The sequence below is a fragment of the Mauremys reevesii genome, linkage group 11 (assembly GCF_016161935.1).
Source record: "Mauremys reevesii isolate NIE-2019 linkage group 11, ASM1616193v1, whole genome shotgun sequence".
Lineage (NCBI taxonomy): Eukaryota > Metazoa > Chordata > Testudines > Geoemydidae > Mauremys > Mauremys reevesii.
The window spans coordinates 6,301,389-6,320,619 of record NC_052633.1 but is presented as its reverse complement, the minus strand read 5'-3'; the positions used below and the strand labels follow the sequence as shown (position 1 = coordinate 6,320,619).

At 46.1% G+C, this 19,231-nt stretch overlaps 1 protein-coding gene across 1 annotated transcript; it reads left to right on the top strand.

The window, feature by feature from the left end:
• The first annotated feature begins 8,518 nt into the window (after positions 1-8,518).
• LOC120374492 (maestro heat-like repeat-containing protein family member 2A) lies at positions 8,519-18,616 on the top strand. Its single transcript, XM_039494239.1, has 12 exons — positions 8,519-8,539; positions 8,811-8,933; positions 9,820-9,982; positions 10,518-10,616; positions 11,942-12,039; positions 12,571-12,714; positions 15,713-15,805; positions 16,278-16,347; positions 16,465-16,578; positions 17,627-17,700; positions 17,964-18,086; positions 18,430-18,616. Exons 1-12 carry the CDS (start codon positions 8,519-8,521, stop codon positions 18,445-18,447), a joined length of 1,140 nt encoding a protein of 379 aa, XP_039350173.1. The 3' UTR covers positions 18,448-18,616.
• Positions 18,617-19,231: the final 615 nt, after the last annotated feature.

Sequence of the window (19,231 nt, the reverse complement as noted above, 5' to 3'; positions counted from 1 at the left end):
CAGTGAGGGGCAGATGCTGTGTCTCCCCCTCTGCTGGAGGGGGAATGGTCGGGCCTCCACCCGCAGCTGCTCTGAGGGGAAGTGTGTGCACAAGGCTTGTGTTGTGCAAACCTTGCCCCGTGTAAACACACTCAGAGTCAACCTATGATCCTGCTCTTGTAAAATGCAGCCAATTAACACCACAGTGACCATGGGTGTAAAGCTGTGGCCTCCTTTTAAGGGTCTACTATTGCCCAAGATCTAAGTCAAGCTGAGCCAGTGTTCGGGTGATGATGTGCTAATTTCCGAGCTCCTTGATGCCTGCACAGTGTTTGTCATGGCTTCGCCACACATAATGTTGTTCTGTTATTGATCTTAATTTGTTCTGTGGCATTTAATAGTTTATGGTGTTACTTGTCACATGCATGAACACTCTTCCTATCACTGGTCCATCTGTAGTGGACCTATATGTGGATGCCTTGCCCTGATGTTAACAGCTGCAATGAACAAGCGTTATTACAATTACCCGTGCTCCTACACAATGCTGCATTCTTGAAAGGCCGAAGTTTATGGAGCCAGGTGTAGACACTGAGGGGTGCATAACATCTGCACAGAGACAGGCAAATTCTCTGTGCTGACCATGCCCTTAGCTTCTTACGGAGTGGCCTCCTGTTTATGTACTAAAAATGGAGTAGGCCTCGACTGTGTGCCACTGTATACCTTCCATCTTGTACAAGTCCCCAGTTTACACAATGGTATGGAACAGGGGCTTAGTCACATCAGACCCTGAATCAGGGAGAAAGTTCCCTAAATATGTAGCATTCTATTAGTTACATGCTGGTACCTGGTTCAAAGGGGATTTGTTTGCTTGCTTTATTATCCTCTTGTCTGTTTATTGTGCTGTTACTATGTCTTAATTAATGACAGTTAAGGACTATTTTGTTCTATGTCTGTACAGGTCCTAGTGCAATGGGATCCTGGTCTGTGACTGGGACTATGAGGCAGTGCTGCAATACAAATAATCACATGCCAATCTACAGAAATACTTTTGTACCGTAGCCATTCCCACTGTCTTAAGAGATTAGTCACTGAAAATGGAAGTATGTGAACTTGACATCTGCAGTTTAACTCAGTCCCTTCATCTCCTGCAGTGAGTGTGCTTTCTGCTCAATACACGCTCAATGGTCCACATAATAGGGTTATGAAGATGGGTCTATGGGAGGGTTTGACTTCCTCTACCATGGGCTGCTATTGCAGGAAGGAGGTTTGCTGGGAAGAGATGGGGTCCATCTGACCAAGAAGGAGAAGAACATCTTCATGTGCCGACTCACCAACCTTATGAGAAGAGCTTAAAACTAAGTTCAGAGGGGGCGGGTGAAAAAAGCCACCAGGTAAAAAAAGGTGACCTTAATAGAGGACTAGATGTTTGGGGAAAAGCAGATGTGGAAAATTGTAGTAGCATTATAGGAGTAACAAAAGGGAAATCCATGGGGGTATCTGCTTAACATCTTAGATGTCTATACACAAATGGAAGGAGTAATAATAAAGAGGACTAAACAGTAAAATCTGGGAGTTTTAGTACATAAGTCATAATTGAGCTTAACTGGCATCACAGATACTTGATAGGCTAAATCTCAGGACTAGAATATTGGTATAGAGGGCTATAGCTTGGTCAGGAAGGACAGGCAGGAAAAAAAAAAGAGAGGACGTCTTGCATTGTACACTTGTTCTGAGGTCCAGAAGGAGGTGAGAAGCAGACCAGTTGAAAGTCTCTGAGTAAAGATAAAAGAAGGAAAAAACAGGGGGGATGTCCTGGTAGGGGTCTATTACAGACCACCCAATCAGGAAGAGGAGAGAGATGAAGCGTTTCTAGAACAAAAACCAGAAATATTCAAAACACAAATCCTGATGATAATAATGGGGGATTTTACCTACCTAGATAGCTGTTAAAAAAGATATATGGCAAAAAACAAAATTATCCAGTAAATTCCTGGAATGTACTGGGGACAATGCTTTGTTTCAGAAAATGGAGGTAGTAACCTGAAGGACAACCATTTTAGACTTTATTTTGACCAACAGGGAGGAGCTGGTTGTGAATGTGAAGGTGGAAGGTGATTTGGGTGAAAGTGATTACGAATGATAGATTTCATGATTCTAAGGAAAGGAAGGTGTGAGAATGACAGAAGGAGGACTACAAAAAGCACACTTCAATATACTCAGAGAATTGGTAGGTAGCCACCCATAAGGAAAATATCTAAGGCATAAAGGAGTTCAGGAAAGCTGGCAGTTTCTCATGGAGACAATATTAAAGGCACAACTGCCAATACAAAGGAAAGATAGGAAGAATAGTAAGTTTTTTAATGACCTGAAAATCAAAAAGAAATCCTACAAAATGTGAAATGGAAGAATTACTAAGGAGGAGTACAAAAGAATAGCATATACGTGTAAGGATAAAATCAGAAAGGGTAAGGCACAAAAACAGTTATACATAGCAAAGGACAAATGTAATTGGAATTATTTTTCCATATGGTTTACTGCAAAGAGTGTCATCACTCTGAATGCTTTAAAGGCAACATAACTTCCAAAATCAAGAGTTGGCTCTACATATGACACCACACTGTATCAAACACAATAAAAATTAATGTAGTTGATTTGTCTGGCAGGACATGGAAATTAAGTATAAATTTCAATTCATTGTAAAAGAATATAAAATCAATATTTGTAATACAGTTCAATAAGGTTTCATCAGGCTTTTTGATCAACCAAATTAAAAAGCAGAGGGAAACCAACCAACCACACTCAAGGGTCACTGTGCATTCTCCAAGGCAGTTTCTTCTCTTTCTTTGTTTGGTGCTTTTATTTATATAAATTCAACCAGGAGCAGATTTTCAGGTAAAACCAATACTGGAAAGTGTGATAAACTGAGAGAGGGACCAAACCAAAATTCAAAGTGATGTTGAGAGAATGAGAAATTCTACACTGGAGCAAATGTAGCCATCTATTGAACTGCTTACATGTATGGGTCCAGATATTGAAATGTATTTAGGTTCCTAAAAGCTACTGATTTCAGTGTGAGTTAGGAGCCTAAATACCTTTGAGGATCTTGTCCATGTAATTACAGCACATACCTGGTCAGCAGCAGATTGTGAGGTATGCTACAGTCACACTGATGTCATAATAGTGCTTGCATAATCTGAACTGGCTATCCTGGCCATGACAGACTGAGAGGCCAACTGCCTACCAGGACAGGAGCTCTTTGGAGAAAGGACTGGAGGAAGTGGTGAAAAAAGACTAAAACATGAATAATCTTGTGAGTGAACAGGAGGTAACTGAGAGAGGTAAGGGTCAGCATTGTATTTTCTAGATCCAGTCTATTCACACACACATTCAGAAAGCCTAGGCATACAGATAGATTAGTTGTAATGTTCTCCATTTGTATGACCAGAACCTCAGCTGCTGTAAACCAGTGTTGCTCTGTTGTCTTCCTTGTAGCTGTGTTGATTTACACCGGTTGAGGACTTGGCCTACAGCCTCTGGACCTGGAAACTTTCCTGAGAATCTGAGTTTCTATTGAATGTTATGGGGGAGGTCTGACTAAGCAAAACTCTTAAAGCATGTGCTTAACTTTAGGTCTCTTTGTTGGCTTAGAGTTAAGCATGTGATTAGGATGCTGAATCAGGGTGTAGGTGCCTTAATATGGATTTAGGTGCTTAAGTTTAGGCACCCAGTTTTGAAAATTTGGGCCATAAATTATTATTCTGTATGCTATCAAACCTCATCAATTGATAGTAATACAGAATAATTAGTAAAGAGGGAAAGGAAGATTATTTTACATGGGGATCTACTTGAAAGGAACAAATTTTCTTCATTATGATTTCCTCCCAAACACACTGGGTCCTTCAGCACACAAACCTGGTCATCAGGAGGAAGGAAGAGGATTTACATGATTCCCAGGTTGTCTTCTCCTCACAGTGTTTGGGCACCTGCAGAATCTTTACTGGATAGTGAATTAAAGAGGCCAGCACCAATTCTACTATCAGTGGTAACCAGCCAAATCCTTTTATTAAATTTCAGGTGTTTATAATGAGGTTGTTTCCCTCCTGGCACACATGGATGACCAAGATAAGGACAGAATTGCCCTCAGGATTGCCTCTATAGCTAAGACCAAGCTGGCTAGTGTTGTGAGAGTTCTGCTGGAGAAATTGCAACAGGATAAGGTAGGGCAGTTTCATGAAATTAAATCTGCTTTCCATGTGTCCACACCAAATTCTGCCTGACTTCCTGGGGGAATGCATGGGAGTGATTCAGTATAGAACTTGGCCTGGTGCACCAGCAGCATAATCAGTATTCACCCTTCTATCCTCATCATGCAAAATGCTGTTATTACAGATCAGGCTGATATAATGCTCTATAAAAAGAGCATTGTCCGTTTTCACACAGTGGAGTACATGAGTTGTATATAGTAAAAGTACACTATAGGACCTGCAGTAATCTCTTCCAATAATACTTTGCCCTTCTTTAGCATCTTCATCCAAAAATCTCAAAGCACTTACCTAACACTAGTGAATTAAGACTCACAGCACCCTTGTGAGAATGGTAAGCATGATCCCCATTTACAGATGATTTGTGTCACAGGGAATTCAGTTACTTGCTCAACACCACTTAGCAAGTTAGTAAAAGAATGTGAATAAAACCCAAGTGAACTGACTCCCTGCTCTTATTCCTAACCAACACTCATGTCATCATAAAAAAGATTATTGAGATTATAGCACTGAAGGGACCTTATCTATATATTTTCCGGGGGGGCGGATTCTGCAACAAAAAAATAAAAATGATGCACACAGTATTTTAACATTTCTGCAAATATACAATATAATTGCACCAGTTCAAATTATTTATTTCAAAATCCCTGTCAGCAAGTTTGTCTGTATTAATAGACAACAAAAAGGATTGAGGAAATCTTTTTTGACAAATAGATTCCTTACTATGCATATTAATACAGAACTCTGAGTAACAATTCACTTCAACTCACTACAGAGCCATATTTCTTGCACCCCTCATGGCTTGGTGGAGTCAGGGGTAATGGATTTGCTGAGGGAGAGGGAGGTGAATTGCTGGGAAGGAGCCTGGGTGTGAACTTTGAGGGTTGCTGGGTATGGATGGGAAAGGTATGGAACAGTTTTTTTGGGAGGGGCGGGGAGGAATTGTTAGGGAGCTCTCCCCATGCAGACCCTGGCTGACTCCTAATCTCTCCCATTCAGTAAGTCATCTGCCCCTGCCTCCATGTGTTCCTGCACCCCACCCCACTCAGATACCCACTCCCCCATCCCAATGTGGCTCTATGCCCCACCCAACCATCCCCTGTCCCTGTGTAGCTCTGCACCTCCTCCCCCATCACTATGTGGTTCTGAACCTCCCTCCCCCCTGTAACACTGGGTCTCCACTCCCATTCAGCCCCTGCCCCAGTCTGTCCTCCCCCACTAGCCCTTATGAGCAGAACCGAACTGCTTGTCTTGGCCTCCTAGTACTTTAATTATTTGAATTACTTGATTAATGATGAATCTCTTTTGGTTTTAAAGAATAAAATTATTGCCTAATCCAGAGCTACTTGTATTACATAGTGCTTATGTATTCATAAATTATCAGTGACAATTTTCAATTAAACAAATCCTCCTGACATTTAAAAATGAATGGAAGGAGCTTCTCCCCAGTGGAGCTGTGTGTTCTGATTGCAGTTTGCAGAAGCCTCCTTTTCAAGCAGCACCAATGGAATGTTTAGCCAATCGAGAGATCTGATTGGCTCTGAACATTCCAAAGGGCTTTATGACCTTGGCATGCAGGTCACCTAGATATAGAGACTCCCAGGAGACAGAGATGGAAAAGATCTATTGGATCATCCAGTCCATGTCCCTGTGAATGCAGAACCATTCCAAATGGCCATTTCCCACTGGTTTGGCCAAACTAATTTTAAAAGCCCCTAATGACTGAACTTCCGCTATTTTCCTAGGAAGACTATGTCATAACCTTATAGACCTGTCTCACAGGTGAGGCATTTTTCCTGTTATTAAAGTCTAAATTGTATGTCTTTTTTTAGTTTAATCCCATTACTCCTACTTTTACCTAAATGCAGTGATGAGCTGCCAAAATATTAACAACCGGTTCCCTCCTCCTCACCTCATGAGGGGGTCGTGCCCCCCCGGGGGTCATGCCCCATCCAACCCCCCATGTTCCTTGACACCCCCCTGGGACCCCTGACCCATCCCTGTCCTCTGACTGCCCCTTGCAGCCCCATCCAATCTCTCCTCTTATTCTTGATGGCCCCCTGGGACCCCTGCCCCATCCAACTACCCCTTCTCTCTGTCCCTGACTGCCCCTGCCACCTCATCCAACCCCTGCTCCTTCCTGACTGCCCCCCGGGACCCTTGTCCCCATTCAATCCCCCTGTTCTCTGCCCTCTGACCACCCTGACCCCCCCCCACAACACACCGAACACTGCCTGCCTGCCCCCTTACCACACTGCCTGGGTCCGGGTCCGCTCTGCCGGGACCTCGACCAGTGCCATAGGGCCCGACTCCCCGGGCCGGAGCCTCGGCCGCACCGGGCCGGAGCTGCGGGCCCGACTTGCCGGGCCGAGCCGCTCGGCCGCACCGGGCCGGAGCCACGGGCCCGACTCCCCGGGCCGGAGCCGCTCAGCCGGCACCGGGGCCAGAGCCGTGGGGGCCGAGGTGCCGGGCCCGGCCGCAGCCGCTCAGCCGGGCGCCGCTGGGCCCGACTCCCGGGCCGACGCTCGGCTGGCGCCGCGGGGCCGGGCTGCTCAGCCGGCGCCGCTGCCGGCACCGCTGGGCCCGACTCCCAGCCTGGGCCGGGCCGAGCCGCTTGGCCGGCGCCAGGGCCGGAGCCGCGGGGCCCGACTCCCCGGGCCAGGGCCGCTCGGCTGGCGCCAGGGGGCCGCGGGGCTGGGGCCACTCGGCCGGCGCGGGGGGCTGCTCGGCCAGCGCGGGGGGGCCAGGGCCGGGGTGGCCGGGGCCGCTCCGGCCGGGGCTGGGGAGGCCGGGGCCGCGGTGCCCGACTCCCCGGGCCAGGCCGGAGCTGCGGGTCCCCAGGTGGGCCGGGTCCGAGCCGCTCAGCCGGGACCAGCCCCAGCCGGTGGTGCTTGGCTGGGGCGCTCGGCCAGGGCCAGGGGGAGCAGGACTGGGCCATGCACACACCGTCCCCCCCGCGCCCAGCTTACCTGCCTGCTGCATTTTTCAGGCTTCCCGCGAACATTTGATTCGCGGGAAGCAGGGGAAGGGGAGGAGAAGGAGGGTGGAGCATTCAGGGGAGAGAGTGAGGTGAGTTGGGGCCGGGCCGGGTGGACAGCTGCCCTAGCCTTTGTTAAATTTAAAAGCTTTTTAGAACCGTTTGTCCTGGAACAACCGGTTCTTTCAGTCTGTCTTCAGAAGTAGAGGTCTGCTCAGGCCCAGTTTTGAAGCCCAACCCGAACTGGCCCCAAGCCCACTCACCTCACCTTGAGAGGGTTGAATCATTTTCCATCCTGGTCCCAACCCTTCCCCCCAAGCCAGATATTGCCACTGCATCCTGCTCATGGAGCCGGCGCAGCGGCAACGATGTGCATCGATGGCTTCATCCTCTGACACTGCCCCCTGTTGTGCCGATCCCATGGGCTAAAGGAGGAGAGCCGACCTGACCTGAGCCCAAAAGCCAGTTGTTTTTTCATCCAACCTGACCCTGATGCCTGTAGTCAGGTCCCATAGGATTTGGGTCAGGTTGCAGGGCTCTATTCAGAAGTCAGTTCTGCCACCCCCCTGCATTCTTTTTTTGCTCTCCCATGAATTACTTCCAGTTTGTTGCTCTCTCTGGGAATGTGGTGCTAGAAAATGCAATAATCCAGATGCAGTCACACCTTAGATGAACAGAGAGGAACTGTCATCTTCCTGCTTTGTGCCATGATCCCTGTGTGGAAAAGACCCAACCCACATGGCTCTTTGTGGTAGCTGTCACCCCTTGCATATACACGTTGACTTGGTTTTTCACTGTCACCCCCAGGGCACTTGTTGCTTCCCACTTTTCTCCCTCCCATTATGTCAGTTACATCCTTTCCAGATGTGCTAGTTTGCAGTTTTCTGAAAGGAATCTTGTTCTCTGCTCAGGTTTTTAATTTCTCTGTGTCCCTCTTTATTTTTTTTCTGTCCCAGCTGATACTAAACTCCCCCATATTTAGTATCATCTGTGAATTTCTACACTGAAGGGCCTCATAAAAGACACCTTTAACTGTGCGACTGTCAATGTAGATCTAACTGCTGAGCTAATTTCTGCTAGGAGCTGTTGAGGACTTACTGCGGAAGTTGGGTATTTTGTAATTACACATTTACCAATTCTGTCTGGAATGACTAGAGCAAGGGCAAGGGGCTCTTTTATTGTTTGTTTTCAATAAATGAAACTCGAGAAGGGGGCAGTGAAGGAGGCTTCTTCTGGCTTTTTTCTCTGCAGGAAGATTAAAATATGTCAATTGTTCGGCTGCTTCTGAAGTGCTGCTAATATGGTGATTATGGAGGGCATGGCATGTTTTACACCAATTAAGTCAATGGAGTAGTTGTGTGAGCATGCTGGCTGAGGAGTCAGTGTGGCCTAGGGGATAGGACTCTGGATAATGACTCAGGAGATATGGATTCTCTTCCTGGCCACAGACCTGCTCTGTTATGATAAGACTTAGGCTAATAATTTCATGTTTGGATTGGAAGCTCTTTAGGGCAGGGGCTTATTTGTCAAATTACTGTGTGGTCATCAAGAAAACTTTTCCGAATTTTTTTCTCTTTCTGGTTTGTCCCCAGCAAAACAGAGTAGCCATCTACTATATCCTGGAGGAGGTATTACAGCAGGACACCGGGGGCCTAGAGATAAGGCTAGTGAAAAACATTGTAAGCCTAGCCTCAGACCAGATGAGAGAGACTCAGGTAAGTTAGTTCTCCTGAGCTACTAATCAAAGGATCCAAAGCTTTAACTAATTAAAACTCTCTTTTTTTGGGGGGGGGGGTAAACTATATACTGAAATGAAAATGTATTCTTCTGTTAGAGGCCCACACCTTCCTCCAGACCAAAGCCCAGGTCCTAGACAGCACTTGTGCACATGCATAAGATGGGAAAACTCACATGTGAAAGTTACACATGTGCTTAAGTGCTTTGCAGGATCAGGACCCGAGACACATGATCTCAGACACGGAGACAGGCCTGTGGTTTCTTAAGGAGCACGTCTTTCCCAAAGTCTACTAGGGATTTCATTATTGATACTGATGTTATGTGGGAGGCGCTCTGATACTATAGGGATAAGTGGCAGTATAAAGCTCTAAGACAGACAGACAGAATCTGAGCTATCTCCAAAAGCAGCAGCATTGGATTTAGAATCTAGTTTGGCAGCAGGAAAACCCATGGAAAAATCTCTCTTGTTCCAAAGGAAGTCAGCCTCCTTTTGGGGGACAGTTTATTCCAGGAAAGCTCTCTGAATATCTTGAAGCTGTCTGTGTCTCACTACCTCCTCAGGGCAGGGCAGGGCAGGGCAAAATATCACGTGACTAAGGTGACCAGTCATCCACCCACAAGGAGCTAATAATGAATAGTCTAACTAAGCAGCTTGCAAGCAACTCGAAGGCTGAAAATTGTTTAGCCAAACGACTCAATGAATATTTATGACTAATGACTGTATCCGCAGAAAGTTGGGTGAGTTCATTCGGAACTTATGCACAGAAATAAGATCTTGACTCATATAAACAACTCTGGCTAGTGCAACCGGCTTCAGTTACTTCAGTCTTTCTCTGTTTTGGTTTTGTTTTGTTTTTTTTGTAGGAAGCAACAACTGAAGTAAAAGTGGCAGCTAGCAACACGTTAGTGACTCTGGCAAGCTGCTATTTTGATCATGTCATGTATGAGCTACACTGTCATCTGAAACCACCGAAGCTGCCTGAAGAGTTTATTTTAGTTACGCTGGCCAACCTGTCATCAGCCTATGGTATGGTAACTTCCATCTTTTGTTTCAAAGTTATCGTCTTTCATTTAAGGACAGGGGATTACTCTCTCTACCTAAAAATGTTGCAGCTAAACAGAGCTCTGCTTGAGTGTGTGCGTGTGTGGAGAGACAAAGGATTCACTGCTCTTGCTAGTTCTGGCTTCCAGATCATGAGCTGTCCAGACGGCAGTGGAAGCTCTAACTTCTGCCCCCAACTGAAGTTCCTTAAGGATGGGAATGAGTGGAAGATCAGGTCTAGTGGAGCTCTTCTCCACCCCACTTCCCATCCCGCCCCAATGCTCTCTCCCCTTATGCTGGGAGTGAGTTGAGCATCGGGCACAGCTGTGCACTGGTGCAGGATTCCTCTCTTCAGGGTGAATCCCCCACTGGCTTTCAATGGCTCCTTTAAAGCCAGTCTGCTCTGCTTACGCAGCGCAAAATGACCCAGGAGCCCATAGTATCCTGCCCCTCAGTGTTTCTAAGTGTGTTCTAAGAAGGCAGAGAGCAGCCGATTATCTATCTTCCTTCTCTTCTGCAGCACGTAAGTGTATCCCTTTTGTGAGAGTGACCCTGAACACCATGTTCTCCATGCTGGAGTTCGTCAAGGACGGCAGGCTGAGACAAGCATTTTGCGGTGGTAAGTGCCAGCAGGTGCCCCAAATGGATATTTAGGGAGTCTTGGTACAGATTGGAGTGACTGACCAAGTTTGCAAACATGCCCTGAACTGTGCTCCCTGCCCTGGATTGCACCAGGTGGTGCGTTCCTTGGCTCCCGCAGCACTCAGTGAAGTTGAGAGTGCTCTGTACTTTGCAGGAGGCACTGAGCATTTGTAAGTTCAAGCCCTTTATGACTCATGGATATAATTTAAAATAAACAGACACAAAGGCTGAAGCTGCCCATCTGCCGGCAGTCTCCTGGGGGAGGAGGTGAAGGGAACAGATTTCAATACTGTACATTTAAAAATCCCATTTCCCACTCCTTCACCCATTCTCTCCTCTTAGTTTCTTTATCATCATCTCCTTTCACCCTCTTTCTGTCTTCTCTTCCTCTCCACTTCTCTCTTCCTTTGCTTTTCAGGTGATGCTCAGTAAGGGGTTAATCCTGTGCCTTTGAGGTAAATGGGAATTTTGCCATCGACTTCATAGACAACAGGATTGGGCCCTAATTCTTCTTAGCAAGGACACTAGATACACCTACCTTTAGGGCAAAGTGCTCCCCACTACCTTCAAATCCCAGTAAAGCCAATGGCAGTTAGGGGCACTGAACATCTTTCAGACAAACTGTAACTCGAGATAAAATCATCCAGTGTTAGAGTTAAATAAACAATAACTGCAGAGGACACGAGTCGTTCAGAGGAGAGCTTGCTGAAATATTTTGATTTTTAATTATATTTTCCATAATTTTCCCCCCAAATTTGATGAAAAACAAATGTGAAAATGTCAGTGACAAGTCTGATCAGGAAGTGTGCATCCAGTGTTTCTGAGTATCTAAAGAGGTGGCTGGATTTTTTTAATTTTTGAAAAATAGAAATGATTTTTAAACTTTGCAATTTTGAAAGAAAAAATCACCATCAGTAAAGATTTGTAATTTAATTTAAACTGTTTTTTTCAAGCAGCTCTAATTAAGAGGTAACAAGGAAGGGAGAAAAAATTGTCTTCAGATGCTGTTTATTGAAAATAGATTGAGAGATCTGCAAATTAAAAAGCCTTTTGAGAAACAAGACATGGAATGGGGGGAAGAGAAATAGCTCAAAATTGATGTTGGATTTCAGCGTCTAGTCCTGAACAGAGCAGTAGCTGCCATGGAATTGTAGTAAACTTTTGGCCTGGGTGTCTTCATGGATAAAGCAACTTCTCCTCGTTACTAATGTGTCCTTTTCACATTGCCTGTCTTCTCTCCGTCCATGCAGTTCTGGAACAATGGTCAAGGGCAGTACGTCTCTTTTGGCTAACTGGGAAAAGTGCTCATTCCCAAAGTGGGCCAATTGCGACTCTGCAATCATTTTCTTCCCGTCTACACTCATGTGACCAGCAACTGGCTGACCTGTGAGGAGCCGGAGGTGAGAATTGCTGGTTCTCTAAACCTTTAGCAGAAATTGTAACGTTAAATTCTATGTGTCTGACACTCATTGTGATGATGGCATTTAGTGGTAGGTCCTTTTGGATGGAACAGAGTGTCATGTAAAACATCTAAAACCCAAACATTTATAATGTCACCACATCATGGAAATTCTGTCAGTACGCAGTGTACATGGATTCTAGTTTTATGCACCTAACGTGCAGATAAACATGGGATAGTGGCTTAAATTAATTCCTCCATTCAGCCCCAGTGGAGTTCCAGCAGGGATGAGTTGGCCTAGAATGCATACTAATCTGGGGAATATTTTACCTGGTATAGTTGTGAGGTGCATTAGGATATAATCCTGAAACCAACCCTACGAGTCCCGGTTCTTTACCAGGAAATATTGAGATAGGCCCATTCCTACAGTGGAACAAGGGAAGCTGCAGGCATTGGAAGTAGAAAAGGTGTGCCCATTGGATGATACTGAATGAATTAGTAGGAACATAAATTCTGTGTCTCATCTATGCAGCTCAAGCAGGCTATCATCAAAGCCCTTGGTCCCATGATGAGCCTCCTGCTACACAAAGAGGAGTATCAAGATCAGATATTTGAACACCTCTCATGGCTCCTTGAGCAATATAATGAAAACACTGATGTTTTTCACGTCACCAAGGTGAGGTACCACTCCTTAAGGTAACTGTCTATGTGTGTGCATGTATGAACTGCACAAGGAATTTGCTGCCAGTGGGGTTTCCTGGTTGAGACAGTGACTTGTTAGAAAATAAATATCCACACGAGTTCTGGGTTTATACACATGGTGAGCCAGGCAAGAAGATTTGTAGGTAAATGCCTCTTATGAAAAGCATCCTCTGTTTCCTGGGGAGGATGATAAGGAAATAAAAAACAAAACACCTGCCCCCCTCCCCAACAAGATCCTCCTCATGATTTCCCAGTACATCCTGTCAACTCTGCGTCTCTCTTTAGTTCATAAGCTCCTCAGAGCATGGTCTGCCATATGTTGTCTCTGGTCAGTACCAAGCCAATGGTCAATGGCTGAAAATTAATACTAAGGAGGCTTGAGGGTGATTGCTTTGGATTATGTAACTAGATGGATCTAAAAGCATTGCCTGTCTATTTCACCTCCCGTTCTATGCAGTGTTGTTGTAGCCATGTTGGTCCCAACAGCGCCAAGGTGGGTGAGATAATCTAATTAAAGATATTGTCTCACTCCCCTTCTCTCTCTATTTCATCTACCCTGAGTACCACATGAGCAAGAATTAACGGGCCATATTCTGTCTTCAGTGCGGCTACACTGTTGTAAATGAACTCACGAGACAGCTATAACTTCTTGGTAGTGATATTTACTCACCATCTCTGTTGGTTGAAGCTTTCTGGTACAGTATGTGGTCACTTTTGGGGTTGAAATACCCATGATTTGGAGGGAACCAACGCATGACGGACTTGTTTGATAGCATCAGAGCACTACAGAACTGCTTCAATATAGTAAAATCTGTAGATGGCATCAGAGACATTCTGGAAGCTTGAAGCAGCAAAGGAGAATTCGATTGTCACCTTTTTATCAATAACCTGGCAGAGGACATAAAAACATCTCTGATAAAGTTGGGAGATGAGATAAAAATTGGAAAGTGGTAAAAAATGGCGAGGACAGATTCACAGAGATCTAGATCACTTGGTAAATTGGGTGCAAACAAAGGTGCATTTAAATATGGCTGAATGTAAATGTGAGCATCTAGGCACAAAGAATTTAGGCCATACATACATGATGGGGGATGCTGTCCTGGGAAGCAGTGACTCTGAAAAAGATTGTTCATCATGATCACCACAATCAGCTGAACATGAGCTCATGCTGTGGCCAAAAAAGCTGAAAAGCATAAAAAGGGGAATCTCTAGGAGGAGTACAGTGGTTATTTTACCTCTAAATCTGGCACTTGTGTGACTACTGTTGGAATACGGTGTCCAGTTCTAGTGCCCACAACTCAAAAAGGGTGTTGATAAATTGGAGAGGAGATTGAGAGAAGAGCCACAGTGATTAATGGATTAGAAAACATGCCTTACAGTGGTAGAATCAAGGAACTCAATCTATTTAGTTTAACAAACAGAAAGTAAAAGGGTGTGTGATTGGGTTTAGCTACCCAACATTGGTTCAACACGGGATAATCGTACTTTATGGGTTAAGGAGGCCATGGCCCCTCATCTCTGCTGGGCATGCTTCAGCTGGAACCAGGATATTAAAGAGAGCCACTCAGCTCAGTCTGGGATGGCTGCCGAAGAGAGCAGAGGTGCATTCAGGAGCAGTGCCAGGGTTTTTGGCACCCTAGGCGCAGGGCCGGCTCTACCCATTTTGCCGCCGGTCCCGCGGCTCCGTGGACCTCCCGCAGGCGTTCCTGCGGAGGGTCCGTCCCACGGCTCCGGTGGACCTGCCGCAGGCGTGCCTGCGGATGCTCCACGAGAGCCGCTGGACCAGCGGACCCTCCACAGGCACATCTGCAGGAGGTCCACCGGAACCACCTGCCGCCCTCCAGGCAAAATGCCGCCCCCCCCCCAAATCCTGGCGCCCTAGGCGACTGCCTAGCTCGCCTAAATGGAAGCGCCGGCCCTGGGTGCATTGGAGGCTCCTGCAGAGAGACTGCCAGTGCTCCAGGATTCAGAGATCAGCCAGACTGTGGCTGCAACCGACCCCCAGCCGCCCAATGCCAGAGATGGAGGAGAGACCACAGAATTCCTGAGTGGAAAGTATCCTAGGTAGACTAAGCATTGATCCAGTTGAGGCACTGGGCTTTGACTTGGTGTGTTTTGGAAGGATCCCCGCTGATTTGGTGGCAGATACCCCTGCGGCAAGACAGGGCCCTGGCCTGGGACCTGTGGAATACGTAGGACCCAGTGGAGAAGGGCTGGCCACTAGGCAACACTTCCCTCCTGCAAAAGGTGGTTCTAATGACTCTGGCCACTAGGCCGCATTGCTCTGCTGCCAAGGGTGGTTCCATTGACTTTGGCCACTAGGCCGCACTGCTATACCTAGAAGGGGAGCCCTACAGACTCAGGCTGTTTGGCCGTGGAACCTCACTGAAGGGCTGCTGCGCTGATCCCAACCATTAGGCTATGCTGCCATAGGAGTCAGGACTGCTGCGGTGGCTAAGGAGACTAGGCCAGCTGGGCCGCCCGAGATCTACTTCATTTCCTCCACAACCTGGTACCACCCTGACGGGGTGGACCTATCCTGTGACAGGGTGACTTCATGACAGTCTATAATATCTTACATGAGGGAGTCATGTTTTATAACGGGCTCTTCAGTCTAGCAGAGAAAGGGGTGACTTGATCCAGTGGCTAGAAACTGAAGCAAGACACATTCAGACTGGAAATGTGGTGTCCATTTTTAATGGTGAGATAATTAACCATTACAACCATTTACCAAGGGCCAAGGCAGATTCTCCCTCACTGACAGTTTTTAAATAGAGATTGGGATGTTTTTCTAAAAGCTCTGCTCTGGGAATTATTCTGGGCAAGGTCTGTGGCCTGTGTTATACCGGAGGTCAGACTAGATGATGGCAATAATCCGTTTCGGCCTTGGAATCCATGAATCCTGAATCTGCTTCAGTCACTACATATTGCTCCTGTGTGTGCCACCATCTGACTTTCACCCTCTGTTGCAGAGTCTGAGCCAGCTCTTGGAGGTCTCTGGTGAATATAAGATCCCTCTCCCTGACGGGAAGTTTCAAGCCATCTGCAGTGCTCTGCATAACCAGGTGAGGGGTGGTTTTGCTTGGATCCCTTGAGCTTAGGCACAGCAGATCTGAAGCATATTAACAATCCAAATCTATGAAATGATAGTGCAGAGCCTGGGGACTGCCTCATGCCTTACTGATTTCTGCAGGCTCAAGAGTAAGCAGGTAGTGGTCTCACTTTCTTGGCTAATATCCAGCTCAGTTTGTAAAGCAATTTTACCATAAGCCGTTTATCAGGGGGAGTCAGAGTTGTACAGTAAACACTGTGGCTGTGTCTTGATTCGATGAGCTCTGCCGTTCAAAACACTCTAGCTTCTCTCATCTAATGTATTGGACATTGTGTTTGATTCTTGCTGTGCATTCAGTACCATCCACCTGGGGTTCAGACCTCTAGTTGGACAAGTAGGAAGTGGAAGCTTAGAAATTAATTGAACATTTTCTTTTCAATTGCTTCTGATTAGTTTTTCTTTGACCATTTCCCTTCTTCCCACAGATCTGTTCTCAAGCTAAGCCGCTCAGCATGGAAAATCACACAGAGCTGGTCCATTGTGTAGTTCAGCTAGGTAAGGGGAAGAGAGACTGAGTTACACAGTAGTTTCCTTGTAACTTCCTTACCTTTGTAAGGTATGGTAACAATAAGAGTTCTGTCATCAGCGAGGACGTGATTTCTTGCCTTGCAGCCCGTTCTTCTCCTGATGATCTGATAGCCTTTCTGCACTCGCAGCTGGAGATTGAGAATGAGGCTGTTCGTGTGGCATCTCTGAATCTGCTCAGAGCTATTGTTGGTGCTGACTGTAAGTAACACAGGAGCAACTGTGCCAGTTGCCCTCTTGGCCGACATGCTGAGGGTTGAGTTGGGGACGTCCAGGGCAGGGCCGGCTTTAGGAAGTGCGGGGCCTGATTTGTGGGGCTTGTACTCACCGGGCGGTGCCCTGAGACTTCGGCTGCACTTCGGCGGCGGGTCCTTCACTCGCTCTGAGTCTTCGGTGGAACTTCAGCAGCGGGTCCTTCACGTGCTGCCGAAGACCCGGAGCGAGTGAAGGACCCGCCACTGAAGTGCCGCCGAAGACCCATAGCGCTGCCGGGTGAGTAAAAATTTAAAAGGTCACTGGGCGTGGGGTCCAGTTATGTGCAGGGCCCTGTCAGGCACGGGGCCCAATTCAGGAGAATCAGGGGAATCGGCCTAAAGCCAGCCCTGATCCAGAGCTAAAAGCATGAGCTACTATAGATTGAGCGAAAGAACCAAGGCTCTGTAGGCCCGGCAGGGCTGTAACAGACTCATCACCTCTGCAAATGGGGCACAGAATCTCTATAACACACAGTCACCAGTGGTCTGGATATCCACTAAGGGGCAAAATGCTGCCCTAAGTTACCCCCCTATGGCCACACAGAAATCAACAGGTTCAACTAAGAGCTGAATGTAGCCCAAGGTATTTTTCAACTTCAGATACAGAAGTTGACTTGGGGCTAATGCACATTAACGATAATCAAAAATAAAATAATACCCCTGACTCGATAATCGTCAGTATTAGACACTGTAGACTAGATTCTGAGTTCTGTTAGACTGTGTTAAACACAGATTGACCTCAGTCTATCTAATTCTTTTATACTATTTCCATCATGGCAGCATGATGGCACTATTTATAGAACTGGAATTACTTTCGATTTACACTAGTGTAACTCAGACCAGAGTCTGGTCCTATGTTTTCCCCATTGATTCTGTGTATGAGAGAAGCTTGGTATTACTCTTAAATAGGGCCTTTTGAAATCCGGGATTCATTCCAATGTGGAAAGTGAGTGTGTGGAACAAAGAAGTACTGTACACCTCTCCTTATCTTTCAGTGCCCGAGACAAGACCGAAAAAGTGTCTGATTGTGAAGGCAGTGAAATCCACTTTCAGTGATCAGAATGCTACGGTAAGATTGTGTGTGGAGCAGTGAAATATTTCAATTTTTTTCAATGATATGGGATGAATGGACATCTGGGTGGAGCTTTCATTCAGATCCAGAGGAGAGACTGCAGACTAGAGAAGGCATGTCATTATCCTGACTGTGTTAAATGGATCCATGTTTATAAGCCAAGGAGATCAAATCAAAAGCATAAGGACTCTCATATCCTATCTCCTATTTCAGGCAGAAGGGATAACAATAACTCATGTGTGTCATCTCTGCCCTTGCAGGTGAGGAAGGCAGTTCTTCATTTCATCCAGAGGCTGCTCAGCTTACAAAGTGTGGAGAACTGTGCAGCTTGGGATATGGTAGCACATGTTTTCACGGAGTTCAGCGTGTCCACCAGCAAACTAGTAAGGAGACTTCTTAACACTTAAGACTCGGTCCTACCATTCTTGCATGCTGACTGCTCCTTGCCTTCAGTGGGAGTTTTGACTCAAGGACAACTGGACTGAAGGATTAGAGCCAGAATCTGATCAGTTATATTGGTGTAAAGTCAAGGTAACTCCACTGACTTTAGTGGCGTCACTCTGGATTTATACTAGTGTAACAGATCAGACTCTCACACTGGGTATTTACATCTAACAGAGTCATCTAGGTTCCTCAACCCTCTGATGAGTCATTGAAAATTCTGAAAACACCATTTTTCAGTGAAATGTTCTTGTACAAGAAAGCACATCTCTTTGTTTTCAATAGACTCTCCAGAGAACATAATGGTGCCCAATTCGGTGGCTGTTGAAGCAAACATAAACTATCAGCAAAATACCGAGGTTATGCAGGTTGCATCCCAGACTGTCAAGAGCCTGGAACAGCTTGCTGCATATTTCCCTCACTACATGCTCTAATCTACATGTACTAGTTTAAAAATGTCTTCAATCCGTATTTCTATCCATGGACACAGCCAGGGGCTCCAGACACTTTGTGCTCCATGATTGGATCCATGATCTGTATTAACATAAACAGTTCAACTTTACAGTAAGTTGTTGAAGATCTTAGCTCTGCCTGGCCCCTTTTCTTCAAAGTTGGAGCTTGTGGCAATACTCCAAGGGCCTTTTTCCACACACACACGCACACACACCCCATCTTAAGGAAGGCTGCTTTTTCTCCTCGAGCCAGTTTTGCTCTCCTTTACACTGAAATCAGTAGAGTCAATCAATATTTAGTCCAGTGTAAGTAAGAGCAGAATTAGGCCCGTTGATAGAATCACACTCACTACACCCAGAATGACCAAGCTGGTTGGGGCATCAGAACAAACAGAGTGGATCCCCCTGGTTCTGCATATTGATTTCCACTGGGCAGAGTCTGAATGTTTTTCCTCAGAGATAAAAAGATGAAACAGTTTTTCAAATTTAAAGAAAATTAACCCTGTTGGGGAAACTCTTGTGTTCGGAGAATCATTCCCTTCACTTTAGGGTTTTCCTAAGCCTGGGATCTGACCCACCAGTTAAGAGTTTCCATTATTCTCTTCCCTTCAGATGTTTGTGCACTTCCAGTGCAA